General features: G+C 35.0%; 1 protein-coding gene across 3 annotated transcripts in view; it reads left to right on the top strand.

The window, feature by feature from the left end:
* Window positions 1-23,765, top strand: part of LOC147064431 (uncharacterized) — a 65,314-nt gene that overhangs the window by 27,183 nt on the left and 14,366 nt on the right. For all 3 annotated transcript variants that reach the window (XM_085957944.1, XM_085957945.1, XM_085957946.1), the window contains exons 2-3: window positions 4,102-4,408; window positions 22,529-22,699. In XM_085957944.1, coding sequence (XP_085814070.1) covers window positions 4,193-4,408; window positions 22,529-22,699 — 387 coding nt within the window. In that variant the 5' untranslated portion in view covers window positions 4,102-4,192. The remainder of the gene's footprint in view (window positions 1-4,101; window positions 4,409-22,528; window positions 22,700-23,765) is intronic.

The raw sequence follows: 23,765 nt of genomic DNA, 5'->3' as shown, positions 1-23,765 counted from the left end.
TGGTGGTTGGGTGCATTACATTTTTGACACAATATCCTGCCATCAGCTGTATGGTAATGTATAACAACTTCAGTTGTCAAACCTTGTGAATATTTCATCATGCACTCAAAATAATAAATCGCTTAATAATAAAAACCAGTTAAAAATTCATTTGCTTAAGTTTTTGTTGGACTGGCAAACTTATATGGAGAAATATTGTGTATTCAAAACGACTATTATTTGAATATTGTAAACTTCCTTATTGATATTTTAATTAATTAATTAAAAGTACATAATAGTTACCTGACAACAATTTAAGTTAATAAAAAACATGTTTTCTAAAGACTATATTAGTATTATATTATATTCTAATCTAAGATAAACATATGTTCATCACACGAAAATCAATTAGCATCTAGATATCGAATTTAAAAGTCGAAATGAAGATTATTTTTAAAATATATTTTTACTTAAATTATTGCATCCGCTGTACCATAAACATCTATGGTGACATTCCATAGATCATTGTGTGGTACGCTATTATTCAACTGAAATAATTAAATTCGGTGGTTTTATTGATATAAAAATAGCATCATCTTATCGTCGCTTTCACAGAACAGATTAATAAATAGAATTCCGATAGGTTATACACCAATACACTACATTTTGAAGCTGGGGTTTAAATGTGTAGGTAATTATAAATTCAATTTTTCCCCCCCGTATAGTGAACATTACAAATTATTAATTTGGGACGTTCACAACATGAAATTTAGAAACAAAGAAAACAGTATTATATTATTAGTATTATATAAAACAGTATTACTTATATAAAAATTATTAAACAGTAGAAAAGTGTAAATAAAAAAAAATAAACAAGAAAGTACACCGAATGAGCTAAACAGACCATATTTTAAGAATTTAGGTAGATTATCGACGTGTAATAGTGTGTGTTGCAACCTTTAAATACACCAATATTTAAAGAGCGTCAGTGCATCTTACGCCTACGGTGGCCGGGCGGCTTAAGCGTTGGATTATAACGCCGTGGGTCCCAGGTTCGAATCTTGGGTCTGGCAAGTACACATATTGTTTTTCAATTTGTGTGTGTCAGGGTATGGACCTAATAGGTTGAGCAATTCTTAACACGTATTTAAGTTTATCTCATATTCTTCCACACTCGAGAACGGTTGCCAATTACTCCACACCCGTTAGATAATTCAGTTCCCATTAATTGTGTTTATCCTGGTCGCTTTATATCTTTTTAGCTCCTAAGCAGTATGTAATCTCCTAATGAAAATAATACTCCGTTTACACTTGCATGGATTTACTGCTGACAGTACGTATTATCACGGCTATAACAAGAAAATTCACGTGTAAACAGGTACTATCCATCTAAGTTGCAAGATTGCATGCATGACTCAAAAAAAATCGGAAGCTTCTGAATTTTCATGCGAAAGTTGGGATTTGTCCTATATCTGCGCCTGCTCAGTAACACGATAGTGGCGAACCTGTCGGTAAAAAAACGAACTACACCGCGCAGACTCATTTTTGTGTTAACCGATTTTCACGACCTGGCAAATTGTACTATAAAATGACAACATCGCGTCTCGCTTACTCCTGAAAAATGAGATTGGCGAGACAGTCAGCACTGACGTATGTTATCTATGGTCAGCACTTTTACATGTAAACAGTTATTATCGAGATAGTTTAAAATAGACACTATCGCTGCAAGCAAATCCATGGACGTGTCTAATTTTATTAACTACACCTTCATCTAACACTAACTTTATTTCTAATACCATAAACAGTCTATCAACACAGCGGCAGCTATGCAGCGGAGCCTCACGTTAAACTTGTCGGTCCCAGTACCTACATACCTAAACGTTATGTTAATTTACTTTTGCATTTGACTACCGTGCCATCGCGAATTTGCGTTAAATGCAAATAATTACACGCGTGTTCATAGCACCGCCTCCCTGGTACCAATAACTTTCAAATTTAGCAGAATACGTCGATATCTATATGAAAATAATGTGAAATCAATAGTAAAAGAAAAATTATAAAACATTAAAGTAATAAGTAACAACAAAAAGCTCATTATGTATGCACTTAATTATTTCTAACGTGATTTATTACTGGTATCATCGTTGCAAATGTATTGGCGCTGACTTCACAGTGATCATAAATTTATGATTGATAGTAATAACATTTAAAAAAATAATTACTTTGTACAATGGTCTATTCTATACACAAGGCGGCTATCAATGACTATAAAGTGATAAATATATTATCACTTTATCATATTTATGTATTGAGGCGGTTAATATTATTACAATAACTTAATCGTCTAAGCTGTAAAACCTTTCTATCTCGCTCTAAAAGTTTACACTGCCAAGATGTAAGGGCCTGTTAAAACATAGCACTTTTGACAGTTGAGACCTTAGACTATAGATACATCTTGCTAAATGAAGCTGCGTGCCGTGCCTTTGGTTTGTGGGCGAGCGAACGCATTCGTATACAAATGTTTGAGACCATATACCATTTCGCTAGTGCTCAGAATTAAAATATAATTTTCTATTTTTTTACGTTATATAGTATTTTTAAGCGGTCAAAATGCAACCATTAGGTAAAGCTATCCATAATTTAAGTTATTTTAAAGAAACACTAGGTCACTCGAAGGTAAAATATATAATAATATACAAATAAATTATCACGAACATGTATCAACCTACCTATGAAACGTAAAACCATCTTCTTGCTTATCAGTACGGCTACCTACCACATTTTAATACAACACACAGAACCATCTTTTCTACTTAATTAACTAAACATATTATTTACCACTGACTTTGTTAACACAAAAAATAGCAATTTTAGCAACACGGTTATCGACGCTTAGTTAAGCAATAAAGCAAGATTTGTCGGCGATACCGTAGCAAAACATCTCCCACATCAGCTGTAACCCTTCTATTTTACTCTAGCGCGTCACAGAGATTATAAGGGTGCCGAATACTTTCTCACTCGCACTTATACATCGTTTTTGTTCAGGCCTTGGTTGAGACGGTTAACTTATTGTAACAATCACAGAACAGAATGATAATAAATAGAATACCGATAGGCCATATTCAATACGCCGCATGGTGAAGCAGGATTTTGAATGTGTGAGTGTCCTACGAAAATGAAGCAAGCATTATGCACGTGCAATGGTGTGTGTAATACACCAACATTAAATGAGCGTAAATGCATAAACCGAGAGCAGTTTTCAGTATTAGACGTAAAACGTATTATTGACACGTGTGTAAGTTTAACCCGGATTCTCCCTTACTCGAGTCGGTTACCTGCTATCGCCTTACCCGTTATGTATTTCAGTTTCCATTATTTCTGAGTTCCCTGGTAACAATAGACGGCCTCAATACCTACATACATATGATAAACTATCGTTGTTAATCGCCTCATATATAGAATAGTTTCTCTGGTATATTTTTTTTTTCATTTATGGTGTTAACTGTCAATTCATGTAGGAAATGCATTGTATTAATAATTAAATAAAACAGAATATTTAGTAGATACCAATTCCACTTATTATACAATATTAAAAAAGTGTAAAACTTGTAAAAAGTGTAAAAAAGTACTAAATTTTGTATTTTATTTAAATATTACCTAATATATAAATTATATTGACCACATGCTATGTGCTTCTTTTTACCGAACGTGTTTCGTCTACGCAGCATACACTAAGGTACAATAATTATTATGAAACCTGAAAATATATGTATGAAAATATGATGTATAATATAATATTTTATGCTGAATCACTGAATCAGTATGTTTTTTTTTTTATCAAAAATTCGGTATTGGATAAAAAAAAAAATACCCACCTCATTTACTTATGTAGTAGTCCACAGTCTTCATTTAAGGCATTTAAGCAATGGCGTGTTGGTTAATTGGTTAATTTTTCAACCACTCTCTGTATAAAAAAAAAACTCCTTGTCGTATTTGATTGTGCTTTTATTTTTCACAAAAGTACTGTGTCTTTGTCAATTTAATACGCAAATGCCACATAATAATATAATATGTATGTCTCTAATATACAATATAACATATTAGTATTTATTTCCGTTTCAGATCGGATTGTCGACATCATCACAGGAGCAGCTGGAGTGTTGATCGGGCGGAGTGATGACGGTAAACCCTTCGTCCACCGAAGAACAGAACAATGCAAGTGGCCATCGCCGAGGGCGGCGGTAGGGGCTCCGGCGCTCCGGAGGGTGGTGTGTCCGCTTGGCCGCCGAGCTGGGCGGAGAGTCAGGGAGGACAGGCGGAAGGACCCACCGTCTGTCGCACGGAGTGGTCCAGCGGCACTGATGGATTGCAGCGGAGGGCGCAGCTTGAAACGACCCACTGGTCAGCGGCTGCGCATTCTTATGGAAAGGTTTGTTTGCACTAATTATTATAATCTTATAATCAATGGCGGGTACGAGTTAGTTACTCACCACATAATGACAACATCGCGTCTCGTTTACTATCGAGGAATGAGATTGGAGATACAGTCCGCACTGTTACGTGTAAAACAGTTATTATCGAGATAGTTTAATTTATACATTATTGGTGCCAGTAAACCCATGCACGTATAGAGGTGCTATCAAGCTATTAATTGCTTGTCAAATAGGCCACACAACTTCACTTAAAATGCAACAGCACTTTTGTTATTAGTATCCCCATGGCCCCCACAAGGGGGGGCTGACAGGGCTCTAGCCTGGGGGCCCGAGCTCAGGAAGGGCCCGGTGGTGCGAGTCGACCCTATAAATGAGATAAATACAGATCACAAATTTACTCTAATAATAAAGCGCTATTTTACTTCAATGGTATTAATAATTTAAAATATTTGATTGTACGATTCGATTTTTAACTGTGTGACGAAACTCCACAACTCCATAATTATTCAAATGGATGTACATATTAAAAATACAAAAAATCGCTAACAATACACCTTAATTTTACCGCGTAGGCATTTTGGAAAACGCTACTGCAGCGCGTCACACTGCCTTTACCCTTGGCGATGGGTAGGGGGGCCGCCAACCATCCTAGCCTGGGGACCCGCTTCAGGATGTGGGGGCCACGAGTATCCCCCTTTTCTTCAATATTCTAGAAAGTTTAAATGCACTTCTTTCTGTAAAACGTTTCTTTGACTAGTGAATCTGAATATATGTATTAGAATATCAGTATTTTTTCGACTTACGAAAATTGTCAATTTTTATTTTTGCACGTTCAACGAAACTTCATTTGTGCGCCAAACCAGGACTTTGTCCGACGGGGGCTATCGCTTGCCCCTTTCTACGACACTGTATTTGGCATGCGGCAGACATAAATTATTATCCTCACCTCTAACGTGACCCCAAAAAAAGTGTTACCCTTAACCGGACTGAAAATCTCACGCCATACAATGTTTAGTGTTTTAAATTGACAAATTAATGCCTATTTAAAAATAAATACAAGATAAAAAGAACTTTTTATATTCAACGTTTTTAAATTTCCTGTTGAATTATTATGCTCAATATGCTCAAACTTGTACTTGATATGAAGTAAATAAAAAAACAAACAAACAAACAAATATAGAATACTGAAATCGAAATGTCATTTTGATTTCTATAGTAACGCACGTATATATTAATAATTTAGTTGCTAGGACCACCCGCTTAGCAACCAATAATAGTCTTTTACTTTTGACGGATTTTTCTGAAATAATTTTCCATACAAAATAGAATTAACTGAAAATGAATCCAATTCTACTTAAAGATGGCTAAACGTATTAAAATAATGCATTGGCACCGTGTTCTGATATATTCTAAAAGTTTCAAATGTCTAGCTAGTCGGGAAGTTAGTTAAAAATCGGTTGCAAGATTTTTACTGGACAAACAACCACCGGAAAAACAAGAATACGAGCTAATAAAAACGTTGTAAAATATAATATTCGTATCCACTTACAATTGAAGATTGCACACACAATCAGCGCCGCAGGATAAAACATTATTCACAAAATCTACAGTGGAAAGTTGTAATATTCGTCATCTTTCATTGCCGTCCATTATAATGTGCCGCCGTAAGCAACGCATAACCTATCTCCCCGCGTGAGACGTCACTGCCTGTCTGAACTACTGTAGAAGAATTTCCCAATTTCCTCTATCCTCCAACATCGTTTACATTTTATAAGGTAACGTTTAATAATACAATTGATTGCCGACTCTTCGTCATTGTTATTACCTAATTGTTACCTATTATTTTATGACTGTAGTTTTTACTAGAAAACACACGTTAATATTAGTCATTTTAAATTCATTCTCGCCTCTTGAATACCTGGAAAATCGCTACTACATACAACGTTTTCCTTAGTTTGATTACTAACGCGCCGGCTAGACGGCAGCGACTGCCTGCACGTAATGACATTAATATGGAAAAATGACACTCACTTTTTTGTCGGGTCTGCCGAATGGCATAATCTGTTCTAACGCCATTACAATAAAGGTGATATTGCCATAAATTCCCGATGCTTTTTCTCGGGTCTGCCGAATGGTTTGGTTCGAACGGGTTCGCTCAAATGAACATTGACACTAGAAACAGTGTTCTAACGCCATTACAATAAATGTGATATTGCTATAAATTCCCGATACTTGATATCGCATAATGTAAATTGCGTGACGTCTACCTATACATGTGCGAACGTCACTATACGCGAATTTACTTGCTAGCTACTGTATTGAGTGCGTTGTCCATTAGTCATTGCCTGAACGGGATAATTTGTGCAAAAAATACGGAACACTTTATGATGGCTTTTCGGTTTGTATGACACACTTTTACCTTTTACTACACTTTTCCCGTCCATATACACGGGCTTCCCGATACACATCGGTTTGCGCAGGTAAGTTTGTGGTAAAGCATGAGTGTCTAGCCGGCGCTTAAGAGTAGATCGGATCGGATTTTGTTATACCTGGATCCATGGCCCCCACATCCTAAAACGGCCCCCCTGCCAGGATCTTTGCCCCCCCTACCTATCGCTAAGTTTAATGTGTGACGCATAACAGAAGCGTTTTCAAAATTGTGTTAGAGGTAAAAGTAAGGGCCTTTGGTTTATTTTTAGGGATTTTTGTAGTTTTAATACATCTACTTGAATTATGTAGTTGTCAAGTATCAACACAAAACAATCAAAATGCATCTATCGACCTTATTTTTTAAATGTAAAATTGCCTCACGTGCATTAGCTCCGCAGGCGACTTTTTTTACTTACTATTACAGCTAGAGTCCTGTCAGCCCCCTCCTTGTGGGGGCCATGCCTGGATCATTACTAACCCATATCATAATATTGAACGCGGTTGAATTTTCGTTTTGAGTTTTTTTGAGAGTCTTAATTTTCATAAGCTTTTGGAAAATAAATAAACTTTTTTTAAGTCAATTCGGCGATTTATTTGATGGTTTGAGTTATTTGCATTTATACTAAGAGACTCGAGACAAACATAAAAATATGACTCCACAGTTCCAAAACCATCGCCGCCAATAATAATGATGCTATTTTCATATTGTGCAGTTGCGTTGTGCCGAGCTGCCTTCGATTATACCGAATCTCATGTTTGAACAGGTCTAGACTAGAGTGCATTTCCTAAACTCCTCGAGACTACCGTGCCACCCAATTGAAAAAATTAAAAATGCATTCTAAACCATACATAATTTTAGATACTTTAAAGATAGAAGAATATGTTTTATCGATTATGATTTGGTTCAGGCAGGGATTTAAGTACGACTGAAAAAGTGTGCACTATTTTTGTCGGATCACCCATAGCATACCTAAACTATTATGGTTTGGTTTATGCAGAGTTTAATGCAATTTTAAGATCTATCCATCACCATCTGCAAATTGTATTCTTAGTTCAATGAAATCAAATAAGTATATACGACTGACAAGGTTTTGTATACATTTTGTATTTATGTCGAGTCTTAACAGCCTGCCTCCGCCCTTCGCCACTGCTTGGCTCTCAAACAACACGGTGAACTTTGTTTGCTGTAAGAGAATACAAAGCTATGATTGAGGATTATTACTCGATTCCAGCTATTGGAGCCACATGGACTGAACCATTGCCGACTAAAGTAGAAAGCCGATACATTCACAACGACTGGTCCTACGTTTTCCGCCCCTCCCGTTGTTGTCTATGTATGAACTGTCATTGTTCTATATCTATAGAGTGCCCATACTGGCGCGTCTGTCGTGTTCACACAGGGAATGGTTTGATATGAATAGATAAGTTAAGATAATTAACACACCTTCTACAAATGTAATGCATAGATCAATGTTACATATTTTTTGGAAATCGATATTACCTACCACCGGTTTTTGTGTGAATGACTAGTCTGACGTTGACAGCTGATGAATAACAGGAATGTATATTTTTATAAATAACACTGATAGTAATGTTAATATATTTGATTTGAAATTTTTTTATAATTCAATTTGAAATTAGAAAGGGCGAATCAATATGTCAAGCAACCAGGGATCTGATTTTGATAACTGACAAGTAGACCACTCATTGCTTGTGCAAAAAGTTATGCTCGGGCTTTATTAATCTAAAGATGGCGGTGACTGAACCCTTCAAACCCATGCCTTAATCGAGCCCTAAGAGTATTTTTTTCAGATTTAAAATAAAATTATGAAAAGAGAATAGAAAAGAAAAATTATGAGAATATAGTAAAGTTGTATTGCTAATTTGTATAACATAGATTAGTGTAAGTAATAAAAACCACGCTCGGCTGTACACTGTACCTACCAAATTACTGCTGCCCAAATTGTATTAGATTTAAAATAATAACAACCGTAGAAAGTGGGTCAATGAAATCTTTTTGTTTTAGTTTTGTGCAAATTTAATGTTTTAATAAAATACCTACGAAGTAAGTGCGCCTAATGATAGATAATATATGCCATATTTTTTGAAATATTATTTTATGAATAATTAAAGTTGTTGTTTATATTATAATACTATATTGCAATGATTAGACAAGACAGTTAGTGCTTCTCAAAGTAAGATACGAGGGTGGGTCAATAATTCCTTAGAAAAAAGCATTAAAACAGTTTTTATTTTTGTATTTTTTTTTTCTCAACATAATCTCCTTGGAGCTCAATACACTTGGTTAGACGTTTCTCAATTTTTTTTAAACCGTCAGAAAAATAAATTTTCGGAAGGTCCTCAAAATAAGCATTTGTCCGATCGATGACTTCTTCATTTGAAAAAAAACGTTGTCCACTTAGCCATTTTTTTAAGTTTGGGAAAAGGAAAAAGTCTCTGGGGGCTAAATCTGGCGAATACGGTGGGTGGTCGATCAATTCGAACTTCAATTCTTCAATTTTAGCCATTGATCGTAAACATGTGTGAACACGGGCATTGTCCTGATGAAAGAGGATTTTTTTCCTGTTTAAATGAGGCCGTTTTTCTTCAATTTTGTTTTTTAGCTGGTCCAATAAAGATGCATAATAATCCCCTGTTATTGTTTTTCCTTTTTCCAAATAGTCAACGAAAATAATTCCACGTGCATCCCAAAATAGAGTAGCCATAACCTTACCAGCTGATTTTACGGTTTTCGCCTTCTTTGGACATGGTTCGCCTTTCGCAATCCACTGCTTTGACTGTTCTTTCGTCTCGGGAGTATAGTGGTGTATCCATGTTTCATCTACAGTCACAAAGCGACGAAAAAATTCATCCGGATTGCGTTGCATGAGCGACAACAGGGCTTTAGAGGCCACCACCCTATTGCGTTTATTGTCGACTGTGAGCAAACGCGGCACCCATCTTGCAGAAATATTTTTCATGCCCAATTTGTCATGTAAAATAGAAATGACGCTACCTTTTAAGATCCCTGTAACCTCAATTATCTCACTCAACTTTAATCTTCGGTCACTTAACACCATTTCGTGGATTTTATTGATCATTTCTGGTGTAGTCACCTCTACAGGACGTCCTGAGCGTGGTTCATCCTTTGTTGATGTACGACCACGTTTAAATTCATTTAACCAGTTATAAATAGTTGCAAGTGAAGGAGCAGATATGCCGTGAACTAAATCCAACTCATTTTTTATTTCCTTTGCTGTTAACCCTTTTATATTAAAATGTTTAATAACAGCTCTAAACTCAATTTTCTCCATTTTTGTAAACAAGCAAATTTTTTTTTTAAATGTACGAGAAACACACAACAACCCGACCAATCTGATTGAAACTTCGCAGCATACTGAATCGGTAGTGCCGCTGCATGAAAACAAACCGCTTACAGTACTAGTCGCGCCACCTGTCGGCTTTTCTAAGGACTTATTGACCCACTCTCGTATCTTCCGATGCCGAAAACTTACAAATATTTAACGATTAATTTGACGTTTTAAAAACCATTTAATTACGTGATGGCGGTCAGTGCTCGAAATAGAAAATTTTTCTAAGCGGTGCGCTCGATACTTATTTTCCGATAGGAATTAGGATTAGGATAAAGTCATAAACTCATAAATCAGCTAATTTACGATTTTTTAAAAACTAATAAGCACCATCCGCAAATTGTATTCTTGGTTCATGAAAATACATAAGTATGACTAACAAATTTTCCATACACATGTAATTCTTTGTAATATAACAAACGTGTCAGACAGTCATACAGGTACAATATTGAAAGAAACAACAATTATTTCTCCCATGAGCTTGTTCGACTGATATAATACATCTATGGACTGATAGTAAGTTTTTTTAAAACTGTGGTTCTGCTCCTCGATAACTCCAATGATCGTTTCAAATCACCTCACGTTTATAATTCAGAATTATTATAAAGAGCTACTTCAGAATAAAAAAATTGCGATAATTTAAAAAAATATGTTTTGAAGAAAAACATAATTAAATGTATTTTTTTATTTTGCGGGAGGCAGCAATTATTCTGTGGTAACTGACCAATGTTCCCTATAGGGTGTGCGCGTGTGCGAGGGCACACCTACCAAAATGTGTCCGCACACATGAATGCGGGTTCGAGTCCCGCCCAGCGTATACATATTTTTTCTATTAGGTATCTACCTTTGTTTTTAATTTCATCCACCACAAAAATATTGTAAAATAAAGTTTCCTTTGCCAGATTTCAGCCTGATAAATTTAAATTGGAATGGCTCTCTGAAATCTTCGAAACAGAAATGCCATCTTCAATGCATTCGCAAAAAGTAAGAATTGGTGATATATTTGTTTATTCGGAAACGGATGATTGTGTCAAATGCATATTTTTTATAAATGTTTATTTTACGTACATATTAAACAAAAACAACGCAACATACAAATTGATATATAGATTTAATATAATATATATAAAAAAAACCTTCTGCAAGCTTAGAATTCAATATATTTTATCAACGAATACCCTTTTTCTTTATTTCCAATTTTTTTTATTTACTTCAAAAATTATCGTTGTTAGTGTTATTATTATATAAAATCACTGAAATTAATAAATACCTTAAATATATAAGTTTTAATGAAAAATTGTATGTGTGTGTTTGTGGGGGGGTGTAAATTTACCGCACCGTGTGACACCAACCCTAGTTACGCTACTGCTCAGATGCGTTGATGATCCGCACACAGAATAGAAAAATTAGAGGGACGTTACTGACACCCGGGCGACAGCCACTCTTGGTCCGCCACTGTGTATGTATATCGATAGCTACAACCAAAATAGTCCAAACTACCGAATTTAAAAAATGCTTCTCAGATTTATAAATGTACAGTTTCCCGTATGGTTTTGTGGTCATGGTCATTTGAGACATAAAAACAAACCAAAACCTAACACAACCTACTGTAACCCAGATATACACAAGTAGGTTGTGTAGTGTTGGGTTTTTATTCGTTTGTTTAGAAAATTAATGGTCAACGTTATTTTTCACTGAAAATAAAATAATACCGTGCATTATAATATATTTTCCTGCAGATTATAATATATGATTATAAACCAGCGCGTAATTATTTTTATCGGGGACCGCAATCAGAAACGTTTGAAGAATATTGTGTCAGATTTTCAAGTTTTTGTTAAAATGTCACCGGATATTGTAATACCAGTTTGGATTTGCAAAGGTGAATTGAACTCACTGCAGGCAGGACGTAATAATATGCTGTATATTATATATAGAAAGCGATATTTTAGTATGTATAAGTAGATATGTATGTACATACATACTAAAGAGAAGTTGATAGCGACCGAGCAGAGCTCAAGACGAAGGTCAGCGATGTCTGTCAATAGTGAATTAATAACTTAGCGAAAGTCCCCGATTCGCTAAAATCAATGAGTATTTATTCAGTCACGGCTTAATATGGTTGCAAATACGATAACAACACAAAATGAACTGCAATATGCAAATAAGATAGAGGACTGTACCGATTATAGGCGGGGGTTCCTAATACTGGATAGCTAGTCGACTTTTTGGAAAAGTTGGCAGTGTCACTGTTCTGGCAGAAAACACTAATTCGAAAAAAATACATATTGAGTTAGTACCAAAATGTTCCTTATTTCAAACTTTACCGTCTGGAAACCTTCTTAATAAATAAACAGTCTTTATTTTAAAGTCACCCTTTTTACGATTACTTAATAAACTCACATGATAGACCATTATTTCAAACATTTTAACAACTTCAAAGTCAAATTACTCAAAACTAGTATTCTCCAGTTAGTGTGTTCTGCCAGAACAGAGACGAATTACAGCATACAGTTTACAAACGCTACTACTGCATACATAATAATATTATAATTAGGCTTAACATACGTCCCGGTTTCACACATTGGTCCCGGCGTCCCGGCCGGTTTGGCATTTTGTCCCGGCTGTTCCGCATAAATGAATGATTGTCAATAATAAATTGTCATGATTGACCGTAGTAGCGTATATATTGTGATAAAAGTTCATTCCAACGAGAAGTTGGTAACGATAAATTAATTAAATAATTTAAATTTCTGCTGCAGCAGACCTTCTGCATTCTTCTTTTGTACATACTTTTAATAATAAAATAATTTTTGGTGGTTAGATTTGTTTCTTTGACATAATATATCCCATTCCTGTCCTGGTTTAAAGTTTCATAATAATGGTAAGCCTAATTACAATATATAACATTAGGTAACTATCACATTTTGCGAAAATCTACGAAAATCCTGAATGCCTACGTGTGTGTCATAGGTAAAAACTTTTCTTTGCGCATTGTATCAGTGTTGAGTTGTCGGCTTAAGCCGAAAATCCATAATCGCACAGCCATAAATCAAACCATCTAGGATCGTCGCTCCAATGTTGCATATGAAGACCACGCACATCTACTCAGCGACAGTTGCGCATAGCCTCTCGAAACATATATATATTCGGATGCGGCGACCGGCGAGCTGGTATAGAAATGACCAATTTGTAGGTGTGTGTATGCATTCTGGCATCTTCAACTCATAGCCCGAGACGCATGCGATTTGTTGCTAGCAGCATTAGATGTTTTTTTCAACCTAAAAAGTCTCATTCGAACAATGTTTGGTGTTTTGTGAATAACTATGACGTCACATCGACGTATTCAACACGTTGCAGACGAGATGAGGTTTGAGCCGGCTAAGAGTTCGCTCCATTTATTATTTAAATTCAGAATTTATCATCAACAATCCGAACGGTAACAAAAATGTTTTTTAAGAACATGCCTTTGCATGGCCTGTTGTAGTGTTAAAAATAATTAGTATATATATTTTTTTAAATATATAGTAAAAAGACAAGTTTTCGGGAGCTTATTTTACACTATGTTCGGTCCTGAGAGGATGATATTATTATGGGCCTCCACAGAGCGGAGATTATAATATTAACAGATTTTTGTTTTTACAAGAAATAGATGTTAACCACTTCCTCAACCTCTTAGTTCCATACCCTGACTGCAAACAAACATTGAAGAATATTGTGTGAATTTTGCCAGACCCAGGTTTCGAACCCGACATTATAACGCAACACGTTACTGCTCGGCTACCGTGAGCGCACACAAATTTAATAAATAAAATTATTGGTTCTTGTCTATTTAGTATGCCAGTGGCAAACAAATGTTGAAAATAGCCGATATGCTGGATTATTTGTTAGGTTAGGACTCAGGGTTGGCGAACCGTTTTACGTACGCGCGCCAAAATTTCCCAAATATTATTTCTCGACGGTCTGACGTGCCGAGAAGTTTTTCATGGGGGAAAAAAAAAAGTTTGAAGTTACAATAATTGAGTTCTTGAGATTCTATCTATCGCCGTGTTTCTAACGATCAAAATCAGAGGTTGATGATACGGCTTCTTCCGCCGCCTGATGAGGTCAGTGCAATAAACGCACAAAACCTAAGGACTGGCATATAAAATTATATATTTACATTAATTATTGTAATACGTAATGCATTAGCAGAATAAGCATGTAAACGTAATGCTTATTCTTGATGTTTTTTTTAAATATAGGTAAGTATTATAATTTTTATACAATGCGATGTCATTTATGCATTTCATCGTTTCCGTTTGCGCATCGATTGGCAAAACCGAATAAACTTGTACTTGTAAAACTCTTTTGTATTTTTTAGAGGTAATTTTTTTTTCTCTTTAAAATAAAATATTCGCGTGCCATAGGTTCGCCATCCCTGGGTTAGGTTATCATTCTTGAATTCATGAATTTTGCCGAAATTGGCTATGAAAATTGCCGCTGTTCCCGCCTGGATAAACAGACTTGTATCAAAATATTGAACAAATACAATGATAATAGATGTCTACATCACCTTTCAATAACTTTATATGTGTCTCGAGTGTGTTGTGAAAATGATCTAATATTATATTACAAAGAAGGCTACATTCTCAACATCTAACATACGGTACGTTTAATCAATAAATACTTGCATTTTCGACCACAGATTTGTGGAAGGACATAAATTGAACTTTCAAATTCATAAATTTGTATTAATTCAAACTGACGCCAATTGAAACGACATACTATTAAGTTATTAATCAAACGCAACATCGTAAAGGTACCTATGTAGATACCAGTGGCGAAGGGTGGAAGTAGGTTGTACAGATTCGACATAAAAAGTGCATACTAAACTTTGTCAGTTAAACGTATTTATTTCCATTGAACTAAGACCACAATGTGTAGATAGTTTTCATTTGTTTTTAAAATTCAATTAAGCCCTATAGTAGACAATAGTCAGAAAATATACGTTTATCTACAAAATATCAAAAATTATGCCCTTACACAATACATCATTTTAGTGATATTTTATAGATAGAAGAATATTTTTTCTCGATTATGGTTTGGGGTGGCAGGGTTTAATGCATTTTATAAAACTACCCAACACCATCTGTAATAATATGTATTCTTAAATCAACGAAAACAAATAAGTCCCTATGACTGAAAAAGTGTGCACTACTTTTGTTGGATCGCCCATAGCATACCTAAATTATTATGGTTTGGTTGACGAAGGGTTTAATTGAATTTTAAAAACTAACCAGCAGCAAATTGTATTCTTAGGTCCGACAGTCCAGAATTCTAGACCTTGTTAGACCTTATATATATATAGAATTCTAGACCTTGAAAGACTAGAAATTGTTTAATAAACGAAAATTAAAAATGGTTTTATAGTTACATGTAAGTATTTATAATAAATACAAATGTTTATTTTTTAATTTTTACGTATCTATAGTTCAGTTTTTAGGGTGGTTATACGTATTAACCACTGGGCAATTAGAACAAAAAAACATATATTTAACACATATAAAATAGCAACTAATTGTATGTAATTTAACATAGTATAATGAACTGAAAGGACTTTTAATGAATTATATTTACTTTATATTGCGACTACATAATATAAACAATACTTAGAAATACTCACAAGACAATATTTTAGTGTTTTAAATATATTGTAATTTTGCTTCAAATCTCACATGTGACAACACTCAAAATATTTAACTTCGGTACAATCATTTAGGTATAAATCTGTTGTAACCGTTTTTAGATCGCTTACTTTAATTTTTAAAAAAAGAACTTTATTTTTAATAATACTCGTATATAGATGACTGTACAGGTTATCATTATAAAAAATGTGGTTACTTAAAACTAGGCATGGCAATGGCAGCACAAAAATAATAGTGGGTGGTTTCTCAGTGAAACCACTGGGCAAAAGAGCATACTTTAGTGAAACGGCAAATAATTTTCAACTATAGGTGCGACGAAATTTCGGACTCGCTGGCAATCGGAGAGCGAAAGTAGAGCTGTGAACACGTCAATTTGTTTTGTGATGGCGACGGGGGAATTAATTCTTAAATCGTGTAAAGATGACTAAAAAACGTTACCCATTTACTTGAAAAAGAAAACATATCAATGAATATATCATTATTATTACTAATAGAACAATAAACATAACATTAAATGGAAAATTGGATTTTTATGACAAATTATGTTTTTTCTGCACGTGTCGTTTGCACAATCTTCGCGTCGCGTAGTCACAATCGTTTTAGACCGTGCCCCATCTGAGATAAAGCCTTAAATGAAAACGAAGAAGTGTAACAGACAAAGTTTAGTGTGCATTATTTATATCGAATCTTAACAGCCTACCTCCATATACCTACGAGATTGGTTTTTGAAATGGATTAATTGATAATAAGTGCATTATTTCATTTTATCTGACCTAGAAATACACATAATATTATTTAACTTCCAATAGGTATCTATGTACGAATGTAATATGAATACATCGGGCATGACGTGCGATCTTGTTGGCTAATGTGGCATTGATAAATCGTCAATAAAATAACCTAGTCACTGTTTCATTCGGTCCTTACCGACGACACACTAATAATATATATTACATATATCTAAGATGTATAAATATTTGGATTTATATGTGGGCGAACCACTTTTGCTCAACCGGCTGTCCCTTGAGAACCGCAGGCAGCTTCTCCCAAATAAAATCACCAAGTTTACAGTGGCGGCTTAAGATATTTGGAGGCCCGAGGCGGACAAAACTGTTCAAAATATCGAATACAATAAGTACAATTTCCACTGCAGGCTATATTTTTCCATGTCCATACATAAATATATGAAATTTTCAGGGATTTTTAGGTAAAGTTTGTAAGCGGATACCTCCTGCGCCTGTTCGAAGTTTACTTCTGAAATATGGATGATGGCAGGACCTTAACTGAAATTGACTCTTTTATTATATTGGGAGATTATTGCTTGGAGCCGTATACAGTGACGTCCATAGATAAAATGCCGCCCCTAGGCAGCGCCAAAAAGCCGCCTCATTTTTTTAATACAGTATTTTATCATCAGTTCATAAGTTCAATATCGAAGAAATGTTTTGTATGGATACATTACTAACAAAATATCAGGCTAATTATTCGCAAATCTGCACGTGTCGTTTCTGGTCACCAAGAAGTCGTCGAAGGGCAACGAAAGTAAACTAGATATCGCGAACCCGATAAAATCAGTGAGCTGATTTTTTTGAATGGAGAGATATTTTCGTTATTACTGAGTTTAGGTAGCTGTTTCTATATTTTCCAAATGATTCTCTTCGATTTGCCGCCCTTCGAGTAACTACCGCCCCCAAGCGACGCTCAATCTGCCTACCCCCACGGGACGTCACTGGCTGTATAAGAATGAAGAGGATGCCAACATTTATGTATTTAAGAAAACAAAATATTGTGGACATAACAAATCAAAATTCAGGGCGTTCATTAAGTCATTACAAACATTACTCTCACAAGAGAGAAGAAGAAATTAACAATAATATTTAAAAAAAATATATAAGTAAGTATATATTTATACAATAAAATAAAGTTTCAAAAACAAAATGCAAAGTACATTATTGAAAATGTCTATGTCTTTAGGTAGCGCATTTACTAGTCTTGCACCCCTCGCTAGCGGTGCCCGATAGGCTTGAGTCGAGAAAAACACATCAGCTGAATGCAGAACTATTCTAACTTACATTTGATATTTTTTAGGAGAGAGTTCTTTGAATCAATTTACTGAAATTATTTATTATTTTTATGGATAAATATACAAATCATATTTTAGTGGGATTATTGATGAAAAAAATTGTGCGTACATTTGTCTATATAAATAATAAATAACTGAAGTAGACTGTTTCAAAAAACTCTCCTTCAAAATATTTTAAATGTGAGTTAGAATAGTGCTGCATTCAGCTGACGAACAGTTCTGACCCAGAATAGGTTATGGCTGCGACCACGTAGGTAATTGACAGGCATTACACCAGCATGGTTACATAAGGAACTTGAACCGGATTTTCTGCGTGCCAGTTTTAAGCTAAAAAATAGGAAATCACCAGAAAGCGATGACGTACAAGCTAAACTCCTAAAGATACTTGATGGAATGAGAAAATGGAATCATCATTCTTCTACTAAATATCTGTAATACGGTATGGAGGTCGGAAAATGGACCCGCTATTGAACGGAGTCAGAATTTATCCTTATACCTACACAAGAAAGTGTGGAAAGTACCTCACGAACTCACAGACCTCCCACGCTAGTAAAAATCTGCTGTACCTACTTGAGTAGGCTGAGTAGCAAACATATGAAGCACTTTACCAGCTGGCAAATTCCAAAAGAGCAGGCCAGTTTCGGAAAGATACGCGTGAGCAAAATTAACGTACGCCGACTAATAGAAAAATGCAGGAAATTTAAAATAGGTACTTACCTACTATATGACTAGCTTCGTTTTCTTTGCTGTATACACAACGTAACTTCATTTTCTTTTCGTAATTTCCATGTGCTTTTCTCTTCCTGGCACTTTGCATTAAAATAAACTCATTAAAGTCAGATCTCACTTTGAGCGTAGCAACCTAAGTCTTGGGCATCTTCTCCCAGAACACTCCCAGTCCAATTGTTTCAGATGCTTCGCATCACCAATGTAGGGTCCCGCGATACATTCATATACACATGTTATGTTCTGTGGGTGGTATCTATAACATCATCATTTTTTATATAATTTTTTCCCCTATGAAAAATTGCTCGGCACGACAGTCGAAAAATAATATTAGGGATATTTTGGCACGCGTACGTAAAAAGGTTCACCAATCCTGGCTTATAACAAGGTTTTTGACTGCGTGCAATTGTTGAAAAACTTAAAAGTCCTTCTAGAGATGAGAGTTTCCTGCATCCCTTATTGCCAAGTCTTTATATCCATTATAGCTTTGCAATAATAATGGTAATGATGTAAAATTCTAAGGTGCAAAACGGAGTTCGCCAGGAATGTATTCTTTCCCCAGATTTTACCTATGACGAACATATTACATAGAAGAGAGCTCTTAACTGAGTTGAGAAAAAAAATGTTTGAGAGGTTAAAAGAAATCCTCGGAACAAAACAGATTTTCTCAGATTCGCTGGTAAAAAATTGTGACCGGCAGAGATACAAAAATATGACACGAATTTTCTCAAATTACTTGTTATTTTTTTTGTGACAAACCAAAAATCTATATGTTTTCTACCGAAGACAACAAGAAGATTGCAACACTGCCAAGTTGGCTGTTGTTGCTTCTGGCAAAACCAAAATAAAATATAGATTTATGGTTTTAAGCACAGAAAAGAAAAATAATGAGTTCCCTGCTTTTAAGCCTAGTCCAGACTCCAGAGCGACAGACAACTGCCCGTAAACACATAAACATCGTATAAAAACTGTTTACAAGCATTACAAATACAAAAAAAAAAACAAAGAAGAAAATTTTATGTAGCCATAATAATTGGGGGGAAAATTGAAATGTTTCATCGGAAGCAGTTAGGTACGTGTAATGTTTTATAGTGTTGGTTCGATTCGAATAAAGCGCGCGTTGAGTTTCAAACAAAAAATATTAATTGTCCACATGCATTTGTCAGTAAGTTTAATTATAATAAATATAGTATTGTACATTGCCTACACTTACAGTTAGATTCGGAGTGAAGGTATATTCATGGAAATGTGTTCATTTCACGGTCTACATGTTTCATATTAATTAATATATTTGTAAATTTTTTATGATTCCACATTCTATGTTCAACATTGATTGATTTCTAAAATTAAATTCTCTTGTTCAGTAGAATATTTAAAATAACGGTTAAACCACAGTTTGCCAACCCGTGGGACGCAAAAAAATCCAGTATTTAGAAGATTAACTTGATAATACTTAGAAAAAATTAGAGCGTGTGATGTCTGTATTGAAAGGCACTAGTATTTTCAGATGTTCCAGTAGGTGCAAAAAACAACTGTAGGTACTAAACTTGTAATACTAATTCATTACGGGAATGGGACAACTGGACGCCAGGACAATTGGGCGCCGCACTATCGAATGAAATAAATAGACATTAGTTACGATTTTATACAGAAACTAGACTAGGAATTTTAATCAGTTTCTGTCTACAACTAAGTGGCTTTAATAAATTTTGCTCAAAATGTTTTTCATCGCAGATTGAGAATTATCATGCCTGAGGCTTTATATATAAAAATTAAAGAACTCTTTTCTCGTTTGAACTTAAACATATGCACAATTAAATCATTATTTATATGTGCATATTTAAATTCTTACCAAGTATTAAATAATAATATATGTATTAATTTATATATAAATAATAATATTAAATATATATTTTAAACTTTTAAATGTATCCATATAGTTCACGAACGTCTATTTATTTTCGAATTCCATTCGATTGCGTGGCGCCCAGTTGTCCACATGTATCACATTGTAAGTAATATTCGATAGTTTGGACAGGAACACGAATTTGTAGGATTGGTACAGAGCAGGACAAAGGGATAGAGCAGGCACAACATAAATGCTGTCGGTGACAACGATTATAGGTAATACGCCGTCTACTTTTTGCACACGGGTAGAAATTGTATCCATGCACCTGAATTTCACTGTCGTAGGTATCACTGTAGTTCAACTGCTATTACCATGCCCCCCACATTCTAAATGGGCCCCCAGGTCACGGTCTTTTGGCCAAAAGGGTAAAAATAGCTGCAAAATACAACGGCTACCGATAATGACGACTTATTTCAATGCATCAACTGACAACATATCCATTTATACGGGGTTGTCAATTCAATCACAATTCAAAAACGTTCCATATAATAATATGCCATCAAATCATAAAATTCATGATGGCCCCCAATAAAGCTTGGTCTAGTTCGGTCTAAAGAGCACTATTATTCTTCGTTCCTTCTTCCTATGTCCAGAGCTAATCTAATAGCGATGATACTATGATATCAATAGCTTTCTTTGTCCAAATAAATTGCTATGAATAAAGATATGAGTCCATTAAACACGAGGCGTTGGGTTTTATTCAAGGAGCGTATACGATATAAAGCATTATGCCGCCGGATAGCATCCACACAGTCAGGGCCAAATGTCAATTTGCGTGATTCTATGCTCTTATAGCTTCTGGGAATTACTGACGGCGAGGACTCAGGGCCTCGCCAAGAGTGACTCGCCCGGATACCAGCCAAAAATACCACCCCCCCCCCCCCAAATAATAAAATATCGGAATCGAAGTATGTTAGATACCAAAGCAAAAAAAAAACATAATTCATCTATTAAATACATAACATTCTGAACTATTTATAAAATAATGTTTAAAAATTGTGAATAAAAATTGCGCCACAGGCAATTTTTTTACTGTTAATGATACAAACTCATGAGACAAATTGTTTTTCTTCTAATTTTGTACCTCTAGAAATCTTTGAGCGCCGTTTGTCATACAAAACGAATTATATTTTTGCAAAAATATTATATTTTTTGGTATGTATGCTATGAAACTGACCCATACTATTGAGAATGCTTTTTGGACTTTTGCCACCCCCAAATCCTGCCGCCCGGGTGTACACCTCTACTGACAGTTAATGTGCGTATTGTCAAACAAGTACTTCTTGTCTACGTGTTAAAACTTAAAACTATGAACCGACAATCCCTCCAGTACAGCTAATCGCACTTCCGTTTTCAATTGAGGAACGCCCCCAAATCTATCATTTCATTTTACGGTCCCGTGGTGAATGAATCTATAAATTTACGCAATTTGAAGCTTTTTATAAAAAAAAATGTCTAAAACGATCAGGAGTGATGTTAGAATTATTATTGGTAAACTTTTGGTTTATTGCGAAGAAGGAAAAGAGTCGAATCTAAAAGGAGAGCCGATACAATATTTAAACACACCTCTACCACGCGTTGCCGCCATGGCAGATACGTCACTGAGAAGTCTTCTATATGTTACTACAGCGACTTCCTGTTATCGCAGATTTCTTGTCGTTGGACAGTATCTGTGAACCGGTAGCCAGGCTTCGTTCGAATCCTGGGTCTGGCAAGTACACATATCGTTTTTCAATATGTGTGTGGGTCAGGGTATGGACCTAATAGGTTGAGCAAGTGGCTGACATCCATTTCTCGTAAAAACAAAAAATCTGTTAATACAAACCTCTACTCTGTGGAGGCCCATATGATCCTATTAGGATCGGACATGGTCGAAGAAGAATTATATTAATTCATGTTTCACTCAACAGGTGGTAGCCGGCATGGAAGTGGTATCAGAGGCAGGCGAGGGTCGTGCGGTGCACGCTCGTCGGCAGGTGGAGATGGTGAGCGCGCGTGCCCCTGGCATGATACGCGTCATGCGCGCCTCCCACTCATCGTCAACATCCCGATCTTCCAACACTCACTTTGAGGACATGCAGGTACCATACATCCCCGTGATACCTTTCGTTACTCATCTCTCATAGTCATGACTAAGGAATCCAATCCCGAGCCAAATTTTTGATCCCGGGATTTCGGGATTACGATTTGACGATCCCGGGATTGGCATTTTTTCGATAGTTTATATAAAATTTTTATATATATACAAAAAACATTGATAAGATCGGTCAAAAATTAATAAATAAATAATTTATACTATTTAAGACATGTATTGTTAATATTGTGCATGTTCAATCTTGGAAATACATAGGTTTAGGAAATACATATATTTCTCAAATTCATATCACGAAAGTGCAAAGGATTGTTTTTTTCCAATCTTTCTCATTTTTATTAATTTATGTAAAAAAAATAAAATGAATTGGTAACACGTGTAATAAATCAAACTTCATTCAAACTCAGTTTATTTCTAATGCAGTTATATGTTATTTAAAGTATTTTTTTCTAAATATTTTCGTTTTTATTTTATTTTCCAGAAAATTTGATAAAAAAAAATCAATCCCGAAAGTTTCGGGATTATGTTTACCAATCCCGGGATTCATAGGTATCGAAAATATTTCGGGATCCCGGAATTGGAATCCCTAGTCATGACTGAGATACTGCCAAAATTTGAATCAGTTTTATCCATCTTCCACAACTAGTAATAATTAGTAACGTAAGTATGTAGTTACTATGTGTCAGATGCTATCGGTTTTCCAATGAATTCATTCGCATAATCACTCCACTTTCTCCTCATTCAATAATATATATTAATATTATTATAATTATTATTGACCCGTCCTACTAGAAGCGGAGTTTTATAAATATGTTAGAAGCGTCTATTGACGGAATTTCGAGAAGGTAAGCAAAATGCTACTAGCCTTATCTCGCGACAGAATACAAAACATGTAATCAATATTATAAATATCTGATAATCTACATTTTAAAGTGTTTTAGTTAATTAATACGCATAAATCTACATATCTCAAAAAGATTTGACAGTAGGTACCTAATATAGATTTAGAATTTAAAATAATCGTTATGAACTGAGCGTCAGTTGAACATTTCTAA

Source organism: Rhyacophila brunnea, unplaced genomic scaffold (assembly GCF_057557595.1).
Source record: "Rhyacophila brunnea isolate RB1 unplaced genomic scaffold, BYU_Rbru_1.0 scaffold_7, whole genome shotgun sequence".
NCBI lineage: Eukaryota > Metazoa > Arthropoda > Insecta > Trichoptera > Rhyacophilidae > Rhyacophila > Rhyacophila brunnea.
This window is presented reverse-complemented; position numbering and strand designations above follow the sequence as displayed.